The 15,904-nt window shown below is 35.3% G+C and overlaps 1 protein-coding gene across 3 annotated transcripts in view; it reads right to left on the reverse strand.

Moving 5' to 3' along the window:
• The window catches only part of RhoGEF64C (Rho guanine nucleotide exchange factor at 64C), a 66,324-nt gene that overhangs the window by 37,272 nt on the left and 13,148 nt on the right, over positions 1-15,904 (reverse strand). For all 3 annotated transcript variants that reach the window (XM_089100073.1, XM_089100071.1, XM_089100072.1), the window contains exon 3: positions 10,440-11,019. In XM_089100073.1, coding sequence (XP_088956199.1) covers positions 10,440-11,014 — 575 coding nt within the window. In that variant the 5' untranslated portion in view covers positions 11,015-11,019. The remainder of the gene's footprint in view (positions 1-10,439; positions 11,020-15,904) is intronic.

The following is a 15,904-nucleotide window of genomic DNA, read 5'->3' on the forward strand; positions in this document are numbered from 1 at the left end:
GAAAAATAGAATTGATTAAAACTAATTTCTTTTTCATTGAGAAAGTGGGTGAAAAAGATAAGTACTTCAAGTTGTAAAATGGGTTTAGGAGGGACATTAAGAAAGTAACTTGCTCTGAAATGGTCTTTGAAAAGTATTTCTTAGTGTTGAGGTAACCAAAATGTTGTAAACTACAGTTGCGGATGAAGAAAATAAGTACTTCAAGTCGGAAAATGGGTTTAGGAGGGACATTAAGAAAGTAACTTGCTCTGAATGGTCTTTGAAAAGAATTTCTTGGTGTTGGGGTATCCAAAAAGCTGTATGATCTGGTTGTGGATGAAAAAGATAAGTACTTCAAGTTGCAAAATGGGTTTAGGAGGGACATTAAGAAAGTAACTTGCTTTGAAATGGTCTTTGAAATGTATTTCTTGGTGTTGAGGTATCCCAAAAGCTGTAAAGTATAGTTGTGAGTGAAAAAGATAAGTGCTTCAAGTTGCAAAATGGATTTAGGAGGGACATTAAGAAAGTAACTTGCTCTTAAATCGTCTTTGAAAAGTATGTCTTGATGTTGAGGTATCCCAAATCCTGTAAAGTAGTGTTTTGTTTGAAGAAGATAAGTACATCATGTTGTAAAATGGGTTTAGGTTGGTCATTAAGAAAGTAACTTGCTCTGAAATGGTCTTTGAAATGTATTTCTTTGTGTTGAGGTAACCAAAAAGGTGTAAAGTATTGTTGTGGATGAAAAAAATAAGTACTTCAAGTCGGAAAATGGGTTTAGGAGGGACATTAAGAAAGTAACTTGCTCTGAATGGTTTTTGAAAAGTATTTCTTGGTGTTGAGGTATCCAAAAAGCTGTATGATCTGGTTGTGGTGAAAAAGATAAGTACTTCAAGTTGGAAAATGGGTTTAGGAGGGACATTAAGAAAGTAACTTGCTCTGAAATGGTCTTTGAAAAGTATTTCTTGGTGTTGAGGTACCCCAAAAGCTGTAAAGTATAGTTGTGAGTGAAAAAGATAAGTGCTTCAAGTTGCAAAATGGATTTAGGAGTGACATTAAGAAAGTAACTTGCTCTGAAATGGTCTTTGAAAAGAATTTCTTGATGTTGAGGTATCCAAAAAGCTGTAAGGTATAGTTGTGATGAAAAAGATAAGTACTTCAAGTTGGAAAATGGGTTTAGGATGGTCATTAAGAAAGTAACTTGCTCTGAAATGGTCTTTGAAATGTATTTCTTTGTGTTGAGGTAACCAAAAAGCTGTAAAGTATTGTTGTGATCGAAAAAGATAAGTACTTCAAGTTGCAAAATGGGTTTAGGAGGGAAATTAAGAAAGTAACTTGCTCTGAAATGACTTTTGAAAAATATTTCTTGGTGTTGAGGTATCCAAAAAGGTTTAAAGTATAGTTTCGGGTGAAAAAGATAAGTACTTCAAGTTAGAAAATGGGCTTAGGAGGGAAATTAAGAAAGTAACTTGCTCTGAAATGGTCTTTGAAAAGTATTTCTTGGTGTTGAGGTAACCAAAAAGCTGTAAAGTATAGTTGAGGGTGAAAAAGATAAGTACTTCAAGTTGGAAAATGGGTTTGGGAGTGAGATTAAGAAAGTAACTTGCTCTGAAATGGTCTTTGAAAAGTATTTCTTGGTGTTGAGGTATCCAAAAAGCTGTAAAGTATAGTTGTGGGTGAAAAAGATAAGTTCTTCAAGTTTGAAAATGGTTTTAGGAGTGACATTAAGAAAGTAACTTGCTCTGAAATGGTCTTTGAAAAGAATTTCTTGATGTTGAGGTATCCAAAAAGCTGTAAGGTATAGTTGTGATGAAAAAGATAAGTACTTCAAGTTGGAAAATGGGTTTAGGATGGTCATTAAGAAAGTAACTTGCTCTGAAATGGTCTTTGAAATGTATTTCTTTGTGTTGAGGTATCCAAAAACCTGTAAAGTATTGTTGTGATCGAAAAAGATAAGTACTTCAAGTTGCAAAATGGGTTTAGGAGGGACATTAAGAAAGTAACTTGCTCTGAAATGACTTTTGAAAAATATTTCTTGGTGTTGAGGTATCCAAATCTGTAAAGTATAGTTGTGGGTGAAAAAGATAAGTACTTCAAGTTAGAAAATGGGTTTAGGAGGGACATTAAGAAAGTAACTTGTTCTGAAGTTGTTCTGAAAAGTGGATCTGGAAAATAGGTTGTGGAACTTCTTCTGAAAAGATATAATAAAGCCATAAAAAAGTATTAAAAAAATGGCGAGGGGCCTCTTTGGGGGGGCCCGGGGAGGGTGTGTGGGGATCGGGGGGCCCTTGGGGGCTGGGTGGTCCTTTGGGTGCCCGGGGGCCTTTGAGGACCAGGGGAGGACCTTTAGGGGTCTGAGGAGGGCGTTTGGGGGATAACATTTCGAAATTTTTACTTTTTAGTTTACTTTTTTTTTTGCGGCGCATCCCTGCGGCACATCCTTCCGCACGTTCCCGCAGCGCCTCTCTGTTGCGCATCCCCCATGGTGCTTTTCTGACTCACGGCACATCCCAGCGGCACATCCTGCGGTACTTTCCTGGCCCACGGCGCATCCCGGCGGCGCTTCTCGTGTCGGGGGGACCTTGGGGGGTCGGGGGAGGGCCTTTGGGGCACCGGGTGGGCCTTTGGGGCACAGGGAGGGCCTTTGGGGGTCCGGAGGGACAGTTGTGGACCGGTGGAGGGCCTTTGGGACCCCGTTGGTCCTTTGGGAGCTCGATGGGGCTTTGGGGGGCCCGGGGATGGCCTTTGGAGGTCTGGGTGGGCCTTTGGGGGCGCCGGTGGCCCTTTGGGAGCTTGGGGGACCTTTGAGGACTGGGGGCTTCCTTCGGGGTTGGGGTATGAGGATTGGAACCCTTTGTGGTTGGGTTAGAGGACCTCACAACACTGTTCAAATGAAACTTGTGTATTATAACGACCACAGAGTTTCACCATTAAATTCTCTTCTAAAATCTCTTCAAAAATCATCTTTTAAAATGTCTCTAACTGTTTCACCGAAATAGTTCCATAACCTTTCTAAAACAGTTTCGTCCAAATAATCCCTAAACGTAATTCAGCGTGTTCCTTTTGTTTTTGGCATCTCTGCGCTAATGCATTTCAAATTAATAAGAAACCTGATTCCCGCGCTAAAACAATTCATCGCTAAGATGTTTCTTGGAGAATTGTTTCCATGGCCTTTGGTTATTAATATTCTGTGGAGTTCGACCAAAAGAGTTGTTTCCGAGGCAATGACATTAATGATTTGGATCTATTCCTGGAGAATCGTTTCTAGGCGAAAATTTTTAAAGTCTGACTGATGATGTCATTGATTGATTGATCTGTCAAGAAAGGGGAATTAATTTGTTGTTTCTAAGGGGAATTATTGATACAAGATAGGTGAATTGAGGTCGACAGCACTGGTGTTCCAAGGTCGATGCTGTTGTTGTTGTAAGTGCACGCTCTCAGCGAATGTCATGGTCGATGTTGTTGTTGTTGACACACTTTGATTACGCAATAAAGTTTTCGGAAATTCACTTCCCCCTCGAGTCCTAGATCAATAACATTGTTCCCGTTAGAATTCAATGCGCATGTGCAACCTTCGTTCCGGAGTTATTACACATAGAAACATCAAATAAATCGACCTTGGAAAAAGAGGTCATTGACCGATTACGCAATCTTTCTCCCTAGGGAAGCGATGCCCTTATTTGGTGTGCAAAAAAGTTGTAGGTGGCAGCAGGGGTGAGGGATGGGAGTCGGACCCCCATATCTACTAACATGCACTTAAAGCACATTGAAGTCTATTCACATGTGCTATATCAACTTTAGCGGCGAAACATAATTGATCCTCCATTTTAAATTTGCTCAATGATATTACATATCTTGCATATACTGCATCCCATTCCAGACAAAGCCGCGATCCTTTCGTAATTTCCACCGCAATGTTTGGTGCTCTTGTACTATTATCATCAACTCCACTATCAACTTCTAATAGTGTAAACATTCCACAAACGCCATCAACACAAATATATATCCAAATGAGTAAAGTCAAAACTGTTCTTCTTCTCACTCCTTTGAATTCTATTCACAGACTAATAAACCTATAGCAAAAAACCCGTTCCTTATAGTCCCACCGCCGTTAATATGTAAACAAGGCCTCTGATTGGTTGAGAAGGAGGATGTATCCGGCTCGCTGATTGGCTGAGAAGGAAACTCGCGATCTAACTGTTACCAGGAATGTCCTAACATTTGACACGAGAACCAACATCATAAAATACTATTTCTGGATCATCCATAAAACAGACATAAAAAACATCAAATAAATCGAACAACACACATAACCATCCATGAAAACAGACATAAAAGCGAGAAAGTTCCTGCTTTTCAAATTATAACTGACAAAAACCATAAAACATCCATAATTTGATGTTGACATCCGAGAAAAACATCGAATAAATCGAACAACACACATATCCATCCATGAAAACAACCATACATATGACAAAATTCCTGTTTTTCCAAGTGAGAAAATTCCTGTTTTTTCATTCTCACTGAGAAAACCATAAACCACGTGGTGTAGTCGGTGGCCCTTTGGGAGCTTGGGGGACCTTTGAGGACCGGGGGCTTCCTTCGGGGTTGGGGTAGGAGGATTGGAACCCTTTGTGGTTGGGTTAGAGGACCTCACAACACTGTTCAAATGAAACTTGTGTATTATAACGACCACAGAGTTTCACCATTAAATTCTCTTCTAAAATCTCTTCAAAAATCATCTTTTAAAATGTCTCTAACTGTTTCGCCGAAATAGTTCCATAACCTGTCTAAAACAGTTTCGCCCAAATAATCCCTAAACGTAATTCAGCGTGTTCCTTTTGTTTTTGGCATCTCTGCGCTAATGCATTTCAAATTAATAAGAAACCTGATTCCCGCGCTAAAACAATTCTTCGCTAAGATGTTTCTTGGAGAATTGTTTCCATGGCCTTTGGTTATTAATATCCTTTGGAGTTCGACCAAAAGAGTTGTTTCCGAGGCAATGACATTAATGATTTGGATCTATTCCTGGAGAATCGTTTCTAGGCGAAAATTTTTAAAGTCTGACTGATGATGTCATTGATTGATTGATCTGTCAAGAAAGGGGAATTAATTTGTTGTTTCTAAGGGGAATTATTGATACACGATAGGTGAATTGAGGTCGACAGCACAGGTGTTCCAAGGTCGATGCTGTTGTTGTTGTAAGTGCACGCTCTCAGCGAATGTCATGGTCGATGTTGTTGTTGTTGACACACTTTGATTACGCAATCAAGTTTTCGGAAATTCACTTCCCCCTCGAGTCCTAGATCAATAACATTGTTCCCGTTAGAATTCAATGCGCATGTGCAACCTTCGTTCCGGAGTTATTACACATAGAAACATCAAATAAATCGACCTTGGAAAAAGAGGTCATTGACCGATTACGCAATCTTTCTCCCTGAAAGGCTATGCCCTTATTTGGGGTGCAAAAAAGTTGTAGGTGGCAGCAGGGGTGAGGGATGGGAGTCGGACCCCCATCTCTACTAACATGCACTTAAAGCACATTGAAGTCTATTCACATGTGCTATATCAACTTGAGCGGCGAAACATAATTGATCCTCCATTTTAAATTTGTTCAAGGATATTACATATCTTGCATATACTGCATCCCATTCCAGACAAAGCCGCGATCCTTTCGTGATTTCCACCGCAATGTTTGGTGCTCTTGTACTATTATCATCAACTCCACTATCATCTTCTAATAGTGTAAACATTCCACTCATCGCCATCAACACAAATATATATCCAAATGAGTAAAGTCAAAACTGTTCTTCTTCTCACTCCTTTGAATTCTATTCACAGACTAATAAAACTATAGCAAAAAACCCGTTCCTTATATTCCCACCGCCGCTAATATGTAACCAGCCCTCTGATTGGCTGAGAAGGAGGATGTATCCGACTCGCTGATTGGCTGAGAAGGAAACACGTGATCTAACTGTTTCCGGGAATGTCATAACATTTGGCTCGAGCAACAACAACAAATACTATTTCTGGATCATCCATAAAACAGACATGAAAAACATCAAATAAATCAAACAACACACATAACCATCCATGAAAACAGACATCAATGCGAGAAAGTTCCTGTTTATCAAATTTTCACTGACAAAAACCATAAAACATCCATAATTTGATGTTGAACTCCGAGAAAAACATCAAATAAATCGAACAACACAAATATCCATCCATGAAAACAACCATAAATGTGAGAAAATTCATGTTTTTCCAAGTGAGAAAATTCCTGTTTTTTCATTCTCACTGAGAAAACCATAAACCACGTGGTGTAGTCACGAGTACTAGGGTCACTTCTACTAACGATCAGAAATTAAATTTAAAAAAAACAAGGACTTTCAACTGAAAGTAAGAAGCAACATTAGAAATTAAAATGAACAGAAATTATTACGTAAATGAGGGGGTTCTCCCCCAAGTTTATACTTCGCTCTTTACGCTACAGTTTTTTTTAGTGCTTTCAAAAGAGCTATCTATTCAAATTAAACGGCCTTTGTGATTCAGGGGTTTTGTGAATTAAAATTTTTTTAAACTTTTAACGTAAAGAGCGTGGTATTGACTAAGGGGAGAACCACATCATATACGTAATAACATATACGTAATAAAAAAAACAATAAAAAAAAAACAAGCGATACGGCTCAATAGTAAGCGAAACTTTTAAAAACGGAACTTTGATGTCAATAAATGTATCAAAAGAATGGGCTTATAATGCTGATTCTAAATACATGAATTTTATTAAGTTTAGTATTACTCATAGGCTACGAGCCTCAAAAAACTCATCTGATTTTTAAAGAGGAGGGAAACATCCCCCAAAAGGGAAAAGTTTTTAATGAAAATCACACCATCAGATTCAGCGTATTAGGAAACCCTATACGTTAGGTTTCAAGCTCATATCTGCAAAAATCTGCAACTTTGTATTTTTCGCCAGAAGAAAAATATACGAATATAGAAGTTCGTTACGTAAGTTAATTTGTAAATTACGTCAGAACCAAATTTAGAGACAGCCATTTAGCAAAAGAAAAGTAAAATTTTTATGCAAATTTTGTTTACTTATTCAATGACGGCGAGCCAAAATAAAAGCTGCATTAACTAAAAACCAATCAGAAATTAAATAAAAAAACAAGTTTTTTAAACTGAAAGTAAGGAGCGACATTAAAACTTAAAACGAACAGAAATTATTCCGTATATGAAAGGGGCTGTCCCCTCCTCAACGCCTCGCTCTTTACGCTAAAGTTTGACTCTGTCTCACAACTTTATTTTTTAAAACAATAAAAAACTTGTATAATAAAAAAGTTACACATACGTTTTTTGAACTTTCAGTTCAAAAAACTTGTTTTTTTTTATTTAATTATATCTAAGTCCAAGGCATCATTTGCATTGTCATTGAGAATTCTCGTAGGGTTGCTCATCAATTTTTTATACAGGTTTCAACAACCGTCAGATCATTGACAAATTGACATCTGTTAGGAAATTCCTTAGTGAGGCTGTTAACTGTAATCAAACAGTACGTGGTAACAAACTGTAAGTAAGGAGTGAACCCGGCTCAATAGCGACCAAAACTCTAAAAAACAGAATTGTGATACCCGTGAACACATAAGAAGAAACATAATTTTATGCTGATATCAAATATATAAATGTCATCAAGTTTAATCCTAGTCATTGCAATCTAAAAAGCTGAGAATATTTATATTATTTTTAAAAAAAGGGGAAAACAACCCCTACAAATCATAGAACTTTAATGAAAATCACACCATCAGATTCAGTGTATTAGAGAACCTTACTATAGAGGTTTCAAGCTCCAATCTGTAAAAATGTGGAATTTTGTATTTTTTGCCAGAAGAAAGATCCTGGATGCTTTCTTTTTTCATTTTTTTTTTTTATTTTTTCCTTTTTTTTACAGTTAATTGAGAAAAGGAAGCAACTTAGGAGAGCACCCTGCAGTACTCCATTGTGGACAGGGACAGGATTGGAATAATGATTCAGATATTTTACTAATTGTAATCCATTTGGGAAGAAGGATCTAAGTCCAAGGCAATTATACCAAACCAATTTCACCAGGAAAAGTTAATATTGAATTCAGTCAAGTTTTTCAACTAATACATTGTCGTTAACAAGGTCGAGTGCTTTTTGGAGATTTATATAGATTAAATTTAGCGAGGTATTAGGCTTTTCAGGGTTTTTTCAATGGAGTTGATAAAATAAACAAAGTAATGGGAAGCCAAAGAGGATTTGAGGCTCCCAAATTGCCATGGATCAGTAAGTGGTAGAATTTTTTTACTTTAGCCCATCTGTAAGCAATCTTTCATAAAGTTTCAAGCATTAAAGCGGTTAACTATCACATAAAGCATTAAAGCGGTAAACATAGGAGTGAGAGATATAGGGAAAACGCCTTGAAAACCAGGCTTCCCATTTTTTTCAAGGGGTTTATGAGACACTGCTTCCACATTCTTGGAAATTGCCCAGACTTTGTAATTGCGTTGAAAAGGACAGAAATCACTGAAAAAATTAACAAGAGCAAATAGGGATATTGAAAGGGCAGAGTTTTGTTTTCTTAGTTTCTTAATTCTTGCTTTGATCTCCAAACAGGAAATAAAGGTGGAATATCGCTTGTTGGAATTTTATAAGACAATAACAGAAGTGTAAACCCTTTCTGAAAAGCTGTAATTATTTCTAATGTGAGTCAGTAAGTGTGCGAGTCCCTCTGTGAGTGTGAAAGTTTATATGACCACCCCTTCCATAAAAATCTTATATGCACCAGGGCATAACTTATAACACTTGCTCCTGGGCTCTAGGGGGTGTGTTGACCCCAAAGTTATTGATATCTGATTTGGGTACTGTTTTGAACAAAATGGCTGTCTAAAAATTTCTGATCAGATGCATTTGGAGAAAAGCGGACGTGGTGGAGGGAGGGGGGCTTTTAGCCCTCTCATCACTTTTGACTCTGAAAGCTGCCACTTGAACTTTTATCTTGCAATCAAATGAGCCCCTTTTGATGTTTATACAACCCCCCCTTCCATGTGAAGTACTTCTGGGAAAAAATTACAAATAAATAATAACAAACCCTTGATGCCTTATGGCCTTCACTATAGGCAACTCTATAGCATTGCCTCTGACATTCACAGAAAGGAAAAAACTTCACCTTTCCAAGAATCTCTGCAGGTGCAAGGCCCAATCCAATAATTCTTGCCATTACATCTACCAAGCAGAAAGCTGAAATCCTGAAGCTTTCCCACACAAAAATGGTGATATAACCTGTTATTAAGATGCCTCCAAAGGGGAGCATCAGAATTAAAAAGTAAGATGAGGAGGAGGAGATGAAAAGAGGAGCTGCTGCTAGCAAGCAGAATCTAGCAGAAGCAGAAACCAGGTCATTGTTGTTAAGAGCTGCCTTTGTGACTTTCAATCTCAGTGCAACCACAGCAGATTGAACACTGAATCTACAACAAAGTCTTGTAACACTATAGATATGGAGTTTAGAGGGCATTGGAGAAAAAGAGAACTACTTTTCCACTCTTAACTATTTTTTTCTTTTCATGCTCATTGAAGTGACCATGAACAACTTATTTCTGGAAAACATTACTCAAAATAGGCTACTTATCTCCAAATTTATTATCTAGCAAGTAATTATGGTCTCTTGATTGCTTAAAAGTCAATCAGGGGTGGCAGATGATTGAGAACTAGGTTGGCTAGTTTAAAAGACATTTGGCTATTTCAAGCCACACTGTGTATTTTTACCTCTCTACTTTTTGCAAAATGATACCCAAAAAGTCATTTTTGTTTCTTAATAACTCCTTTCACCTATTCTCTTTATAGAGAATTTTACAAAGCAGCTAAAATGTGTTAAAAAGTTCAAGAATTTTGGCTCCAAAGTCTAACATATTTCTTTACGAAGTTTTCTGGAACTGAAATATATGTTGATTCTGCAAAAACATAATTATTTGTTCTGATTGGCTATATACTCCCCCACCCCTGATATTCTGGATATTATGGACTAAAATGCACTTACTGCACTTACAGTGTTCTAATGAACATACAAAGAATAGAAAAGGAGCCAACAAAACAATTAAAAACGATTGTCTTTTAATTCACAATTAGGGCCCCAAGGTACAATTTTTTACTTTTTTTTGTCTCAAGCAATTCCCTGAAAATAAATAACTACACTGCTATCATACATCTTTGGCTTTATACTCCCTGATAGTTTAAAATATACTTTTCACGTACTTTAGCCTCTCTCTCCTACCCCAGAAGTCTTCCAATACCCTTGAGCATTTTGGCTGTGTGCCAAACCTACAACAGTGAAAATTGAACTGCAGCTTGGCAAAGACTTACTATACCCACCGAACCACTTTATTTAAATTAGGCAACAAGGGCTTGATTTTTTGGTAATCAGTATTAAGCTTATGCTAAATACTTACTCTTTATTAGTTGTGTGTATTGGTGCATCACAATCCCAGCACCAGTCTTGCTGCTTCTGCCTGAAGCCCAATCGCTTTAGTGGCGTGTGAAGCTCTGAACCAAGCCCAGAATCATGCCTCTCTAATGCAGTGGATAGTCGAAAAACTTTTTTGTGAAAAGATTCTGCAGATTTTATGTTTAATTGATCATATCCCTTTAGAATGATGTGACTATCTTTCAAGTTTTCTTCACTTTCAGTTCTAACTTCAGAATATATATTTTGTTCTAAACTATCACAAGGTACTTGATCTACATCAGCATAATTTGAGCTGATGCAGCTGTCATCTTTATTAACACTAAAAGATGTGATGTAGTTTGCTGCATCAATTGTATAAAGTGTTATATTTACATCACTTTCAGATTCATGGTGAAACTTGGCATTATGTACCATTCCTTCATCACTCTCCACCTTTATCTTTGTGACAAACTTCCCCTCATCACTATTTTCAGGCATATCTTCAAAATGAAGGGGAGGACCATCATCCCATGACACTAAAACTCTTGAAACAAATGGGCCGGGAACCTGGACATTCATTAAACCTGAAATAAAAAGTTTAAATGACGCAAACAAAACAACACCACAACAACAACTTGGAATCAAAGCAACGGCTATTTCCTAGAGCCACAACTCTTATGTACATAACAAGTGCCATTAAAGAGGGCTAAAACCCATTAAGGTGTTTTTTAGGCCAAGGGTCCTGATCAATCCTGTTGTTATATGTCAGTGCCATATATGATTTTTGAATACCTATTGAGTTAAACTGAAATATAATTAAAAGTGTATAGGTAGTGGAATAATAAATTTTTAACTTAATGTCATTTTTATTCATGATCAATTTGAAAATACAGCATGGTACAGAAAAAATTTAAAAAACCTTATTATCTAATCTCTTGGAACATGCTATAAGGATTAAGTAATTATATTAAACTAAACTGATTTCTTTCTCTTTTTTGCTAGAGTAGAGTCACTGATTACATAATCAATGATAAACTGCATAGTTTGTCACTTTCTATGAACATAAGACTGAGGGAAAATATTTTTTACTCAACCACTCTTAGTCTATATTCATTTTTCTATTATCCACAGCAATTTACAATCATTGTACACAATAATCTCAAAATTGCTTCTCCATTAGCAACTGCTGATTGGACGCAATTGCCAATACCCTTTTACAGATCCTGATGTTCCAGTCCATCATGTTCAGCTGAACCATAGACAGGACTATGTTTAACATATTACAGGAAATGCTTGATTCCTACGAAGTTCATGTTCACCCCTTTAGGATATGCCACTAAAACCTAGTATTTTAGTGTCATACAAAACTTAATAAGTCAAACAAAATTATAGAACACTCGAGAGGAAAAAACAAGAGATTTATGGTTTTATTTTATACTTTTGGTATGCACACATGTACCAGATTCCAACATAAATAGATTAAAAGGACAACATATTTCAAGAAGTAATAAAGTAAAAAGAAGATTTAAGGAGTAAAAAAAGTAGAAAGGAGTAAAATGTGGAAGAGACAGGGAAAAAACATTACATTAATGGTTTGGGCATGGAAAATTTGCTCTGGTATACATGAAAAAAAAAGTTTTAAATTTTTATGCCACAATGACATAATTATCCTTTCAGTCTAAATACGCTTTGTATGCACACATGTACCAGTATTCAACATAAATAGATTACAAGAACAACATATTTCAAGAAGTAATAAAGTAAAAAAGGAGATTTAAGGGGTAAAGAGAGTAGGAAGGAGTAAAACATGGAAGAGACAGGGAAAAAACATAACATTTATGGTTTGGGCACAGAAAATTTGCTCTTGTATACATGACAAAAAAGTTTTTAATTTTTATGCCACAATGACATAATTATCCTTTCAGTCTAAATACTCTTGGTATGCACACATGTACCAGTTTTCAACATAAATAGAAGAACAACACATTCCAAGAAGTAATAAAGTAAAAAGGAGATTTAAGGAGTAAAAAGAGTAGGAAGGAGAAAAATGTGGAAGAGACAGGGAAAAAACTTTACATTTATGGTTTAGGCATGGAAAATTTGCTCTTGTATACATGAAAAAAACAAGTTTTTAATTTTTATGCCACAATGACATTATTATCCTTTAAGTCTAAATACGCTTTGTATGCACACATGTACCAGTTTTCAACATAAATAGATTAAAAGAACAACATATTCCAAGAAGTAATAAAGTAAAAAGGAGATTTAAGGAGTAAAAAGAGTAGGAAGGAGTAAAATGTGGAAGAGACAGGGAAAAAACATTACATTAATGGTTTGGGCATGGAAAATTTGCTCTGGTATACATGAAAAAAAAAGTTTTAAATTTGTATGCCACAATGACATAATTATCCTTTCAGTCTAAATACGCTTTGTATGCACACATGTACCAGTATTCAACATAAACAGATTAAAAGAACAACATATTTCAAGAAGTAATAAAGTAAAAAAGGAGATTTAAGGGGTAAAGAGAGTAGGAAGGAGTAAAACGTGGAAGAGACAGGTATAAAACATAACATTTATGGTTTGGGCACAGAAAATTTGCTCTTGTATACATGACAAAAAAGTTTTTAATTTTTATGCCACAATGACATAATTATCCTTTCAGTCTAAATACTCTTGGTATGCACACATTTACCAGTTTTCAACATAAATAGATTAAAAGAACAACATATTCCAAGAAGTAATAAAGTAAAAAGGAGATTTAAGGAGTAAAAAGAGTAGGAAGGAGAAAAATGTGGAAGAGACAGGGAAAAAACTGTACATTTATGGTTTGGGCATGGAAAATTTGCTCTTGTATACATGGAAAAAAAAGTTTTAAATTTTTATGCCACAATGACATAATTATCCTTTCAGTCTAAATACGCTTTGTATGCACACATGTACCAGTTTTCAACATAAATAGATTCCAAGAACAACATATTTCAAGAAGTAATAAAGTAAAAAAGGAGATTTAAGGGGTAAAGAGAGTGGGAAGGAGTAAAACGTGGAAGAGACAGGTAAAAAACATAACATTTATGGTTTGGGCACAGAAAATTTGCTCTTGCATACATGACAAATAAGTTTTTAATTTTTATGCCACTATGACATAATTATCCTTTCAGTCTAAATACTCGTGGTATGCACACATGTACCAGTTTTCAACATAAATAGATTAAAAGAACAACATATTTCAAGAAGTAATAAAGTAAAAAGGAGATTAAAGGAGTTAAAAGAGTAGGAAGGAGTAAAATGTGGAAGAGACAGGGAAAAAACATTACATTTATGGTTTGGGCATGGAAAATTTGCTCTTGTATACATGAAAAAAACAAGTTTTTAATTTTTATGCCACAATGACATAATTATCCTTTAAGTCTAAATACGCTTTCTATGCACACATATACCAGTTTTCAACATAAATAGATTAAAATAACAACATATTCCAAGAAGTAATAAAGTAAAAAGGAGATTTAAGGAGTAAAAAGAGTAGGAAGGAGTAAAACGTGGAAGAGACAGGTAAAAAACATTGCATTTATGGTTTGTGCATGGAAAATTTGCTCTGGTATACATGAAAAAAAAAAGTTTTTAATTTTTATCCCACAATGACATAATTATCATTTAAGTCTAAATACGCTTTCTATGCACACATATACCAGTTTTCAACATAAATAGATTAAAATAACAACATATTCCAAGAAGTAATAAAGTAAAAAGGAGATTTAAGGAGTAAAAAGAGTAGGAAGGAGTAAAACGTGGAAGAGACAGGGAAAAAACATTGCATTTATGGTTTGGGCATGGAAAATTTGCTCTGGTATACATGAAAAAAAAAGTTTTAAATTTTTATGCCACAATGACATAATTATCCTTTCAGTCTAAATACGCTTTGTATGCACACATGTACCAGTTTTCAACATAAATAGATTACAAGAACAACATATTTCAAGAAGTAATAAAGTAAAAAAGGAGATTTAAGGGGTAAAGAGAGTAGGAAGGAGTAAAACATGGAAGAGACAGGTAAAAAACATAACATTTATGGTTTGGGCACAGAAAATTTGCTCTTGTATACATGACAAAAAAGTTTTTAATTTTTATGCCACAATGACATAATTATCCTTTCAGTCTATTTTGAAAACTGGTACATGTGTGCATACCACGAGTATTTAGACTGAAAGGATAATTATGTCATCGTGGCATAAAAATTAAAAACTTATTTGTCATGTATGCAAGAGCAAATTTTCTGTGCCCAAACCATAAATGTTATGTTTTTTACCTGTCTCTTCCACGTTTTACTCCTTCCCACTCTCTTTACCCCTTAAATCTCCTTTTTTACTTTATTACTTCTTGAAATATGTTGTTCTTGTAATTTATTTATGTTGAAAACTGGTACATGTGTGCGTGCATACAAAGCGTATTTAGACTGAAAGGATAATTATGTCATTGTGGCATAAAAATTTAAAACTTTTTTTTCCATGTATACAAGAGCAAATTTTCCATGCCCAAACCATAAATGTACAGTTTTTTCCCTGTCTCTTCCACATTTTTCTCCTTCCTACTCTTTTTACTCCTTAAATCTCCTTTTTACTTTATTACTTCTTGGAATATGTTGTTCTTTTAATCTATTTATGTTGAAAACTGGTAAATGTGTGCATACCAAGAGTATTTAGACTGAAAGGATAATTATGTCATTGTGGCATAAAAATTAAAAACTTTTTTGTCATGTATACAAGAGCAAATTTTCTGTGCCCAAACCATAAATGTTATGTTTTTTACCTGTCTCTTCCACGTTTTACTCCTTCCTACTCTCTTTACCCCTTAAATCTCATTTTTTACTTTATTACTTCTTGAAATATGTTGTTCCTGTAATCTATTTATGTTGAAAACTGGTACACGTGTGCATACAAAGCGTATTTAGACTGAAAGGATAATTATGTCATTGTGGCATAAAAATTTAAAACTTTTTTTTTAATGTATACCAGAGCAAATTTTCCAAGCCCAAACCATAAATGCAATGTTTTTTCCTGTCTCTTCCACGTTTTACTCCTTCCTACTCTTTTTACTCCTTAAATCTCCTTTTTACTTTATTACTTCTTGGAATATGTTGTTATTTTAATCTATTTATGTTGAAAACTGGTACATGTGTGCATACAAAGCGTATTTAGATTTAAAGGATAATTATGTCATTGTGGCATAAAAATTAAAAACTTGTTTTTTTCATGTATACAAGAGCAAATTTTCCATGCCCAAACCATAAATGTAATGTTTTTTCCCTGTCTCTTCCACATTTTACTCCTTCCTACTCTTTTAACTCCTTTAATCTCCTTTTTACTTTATTACTTCTTGAAATATGTTGTTCTTTTAATCTATTTATGTTGAAAACTGGTACATGTGTGCATACCACGAGTATTTAGACTGAAAGGATAATTATGTCATCGT

Source organism: Artemia sp. Qi Xiang Cuo, chromosome 14 (genome assembly GCF_049724085.1).
Source record: "Artemia sp. Qi Xiang Cuo chromosome 14, ASM4972408v1, whole genome shotgun sequence".
NCBI lineage: Eukaryota > Metazoa > Arthropoda > Branchiopoda > Anostraca > Artemiidae > Artemia > Artemia sp. Qi Xiang Cuo.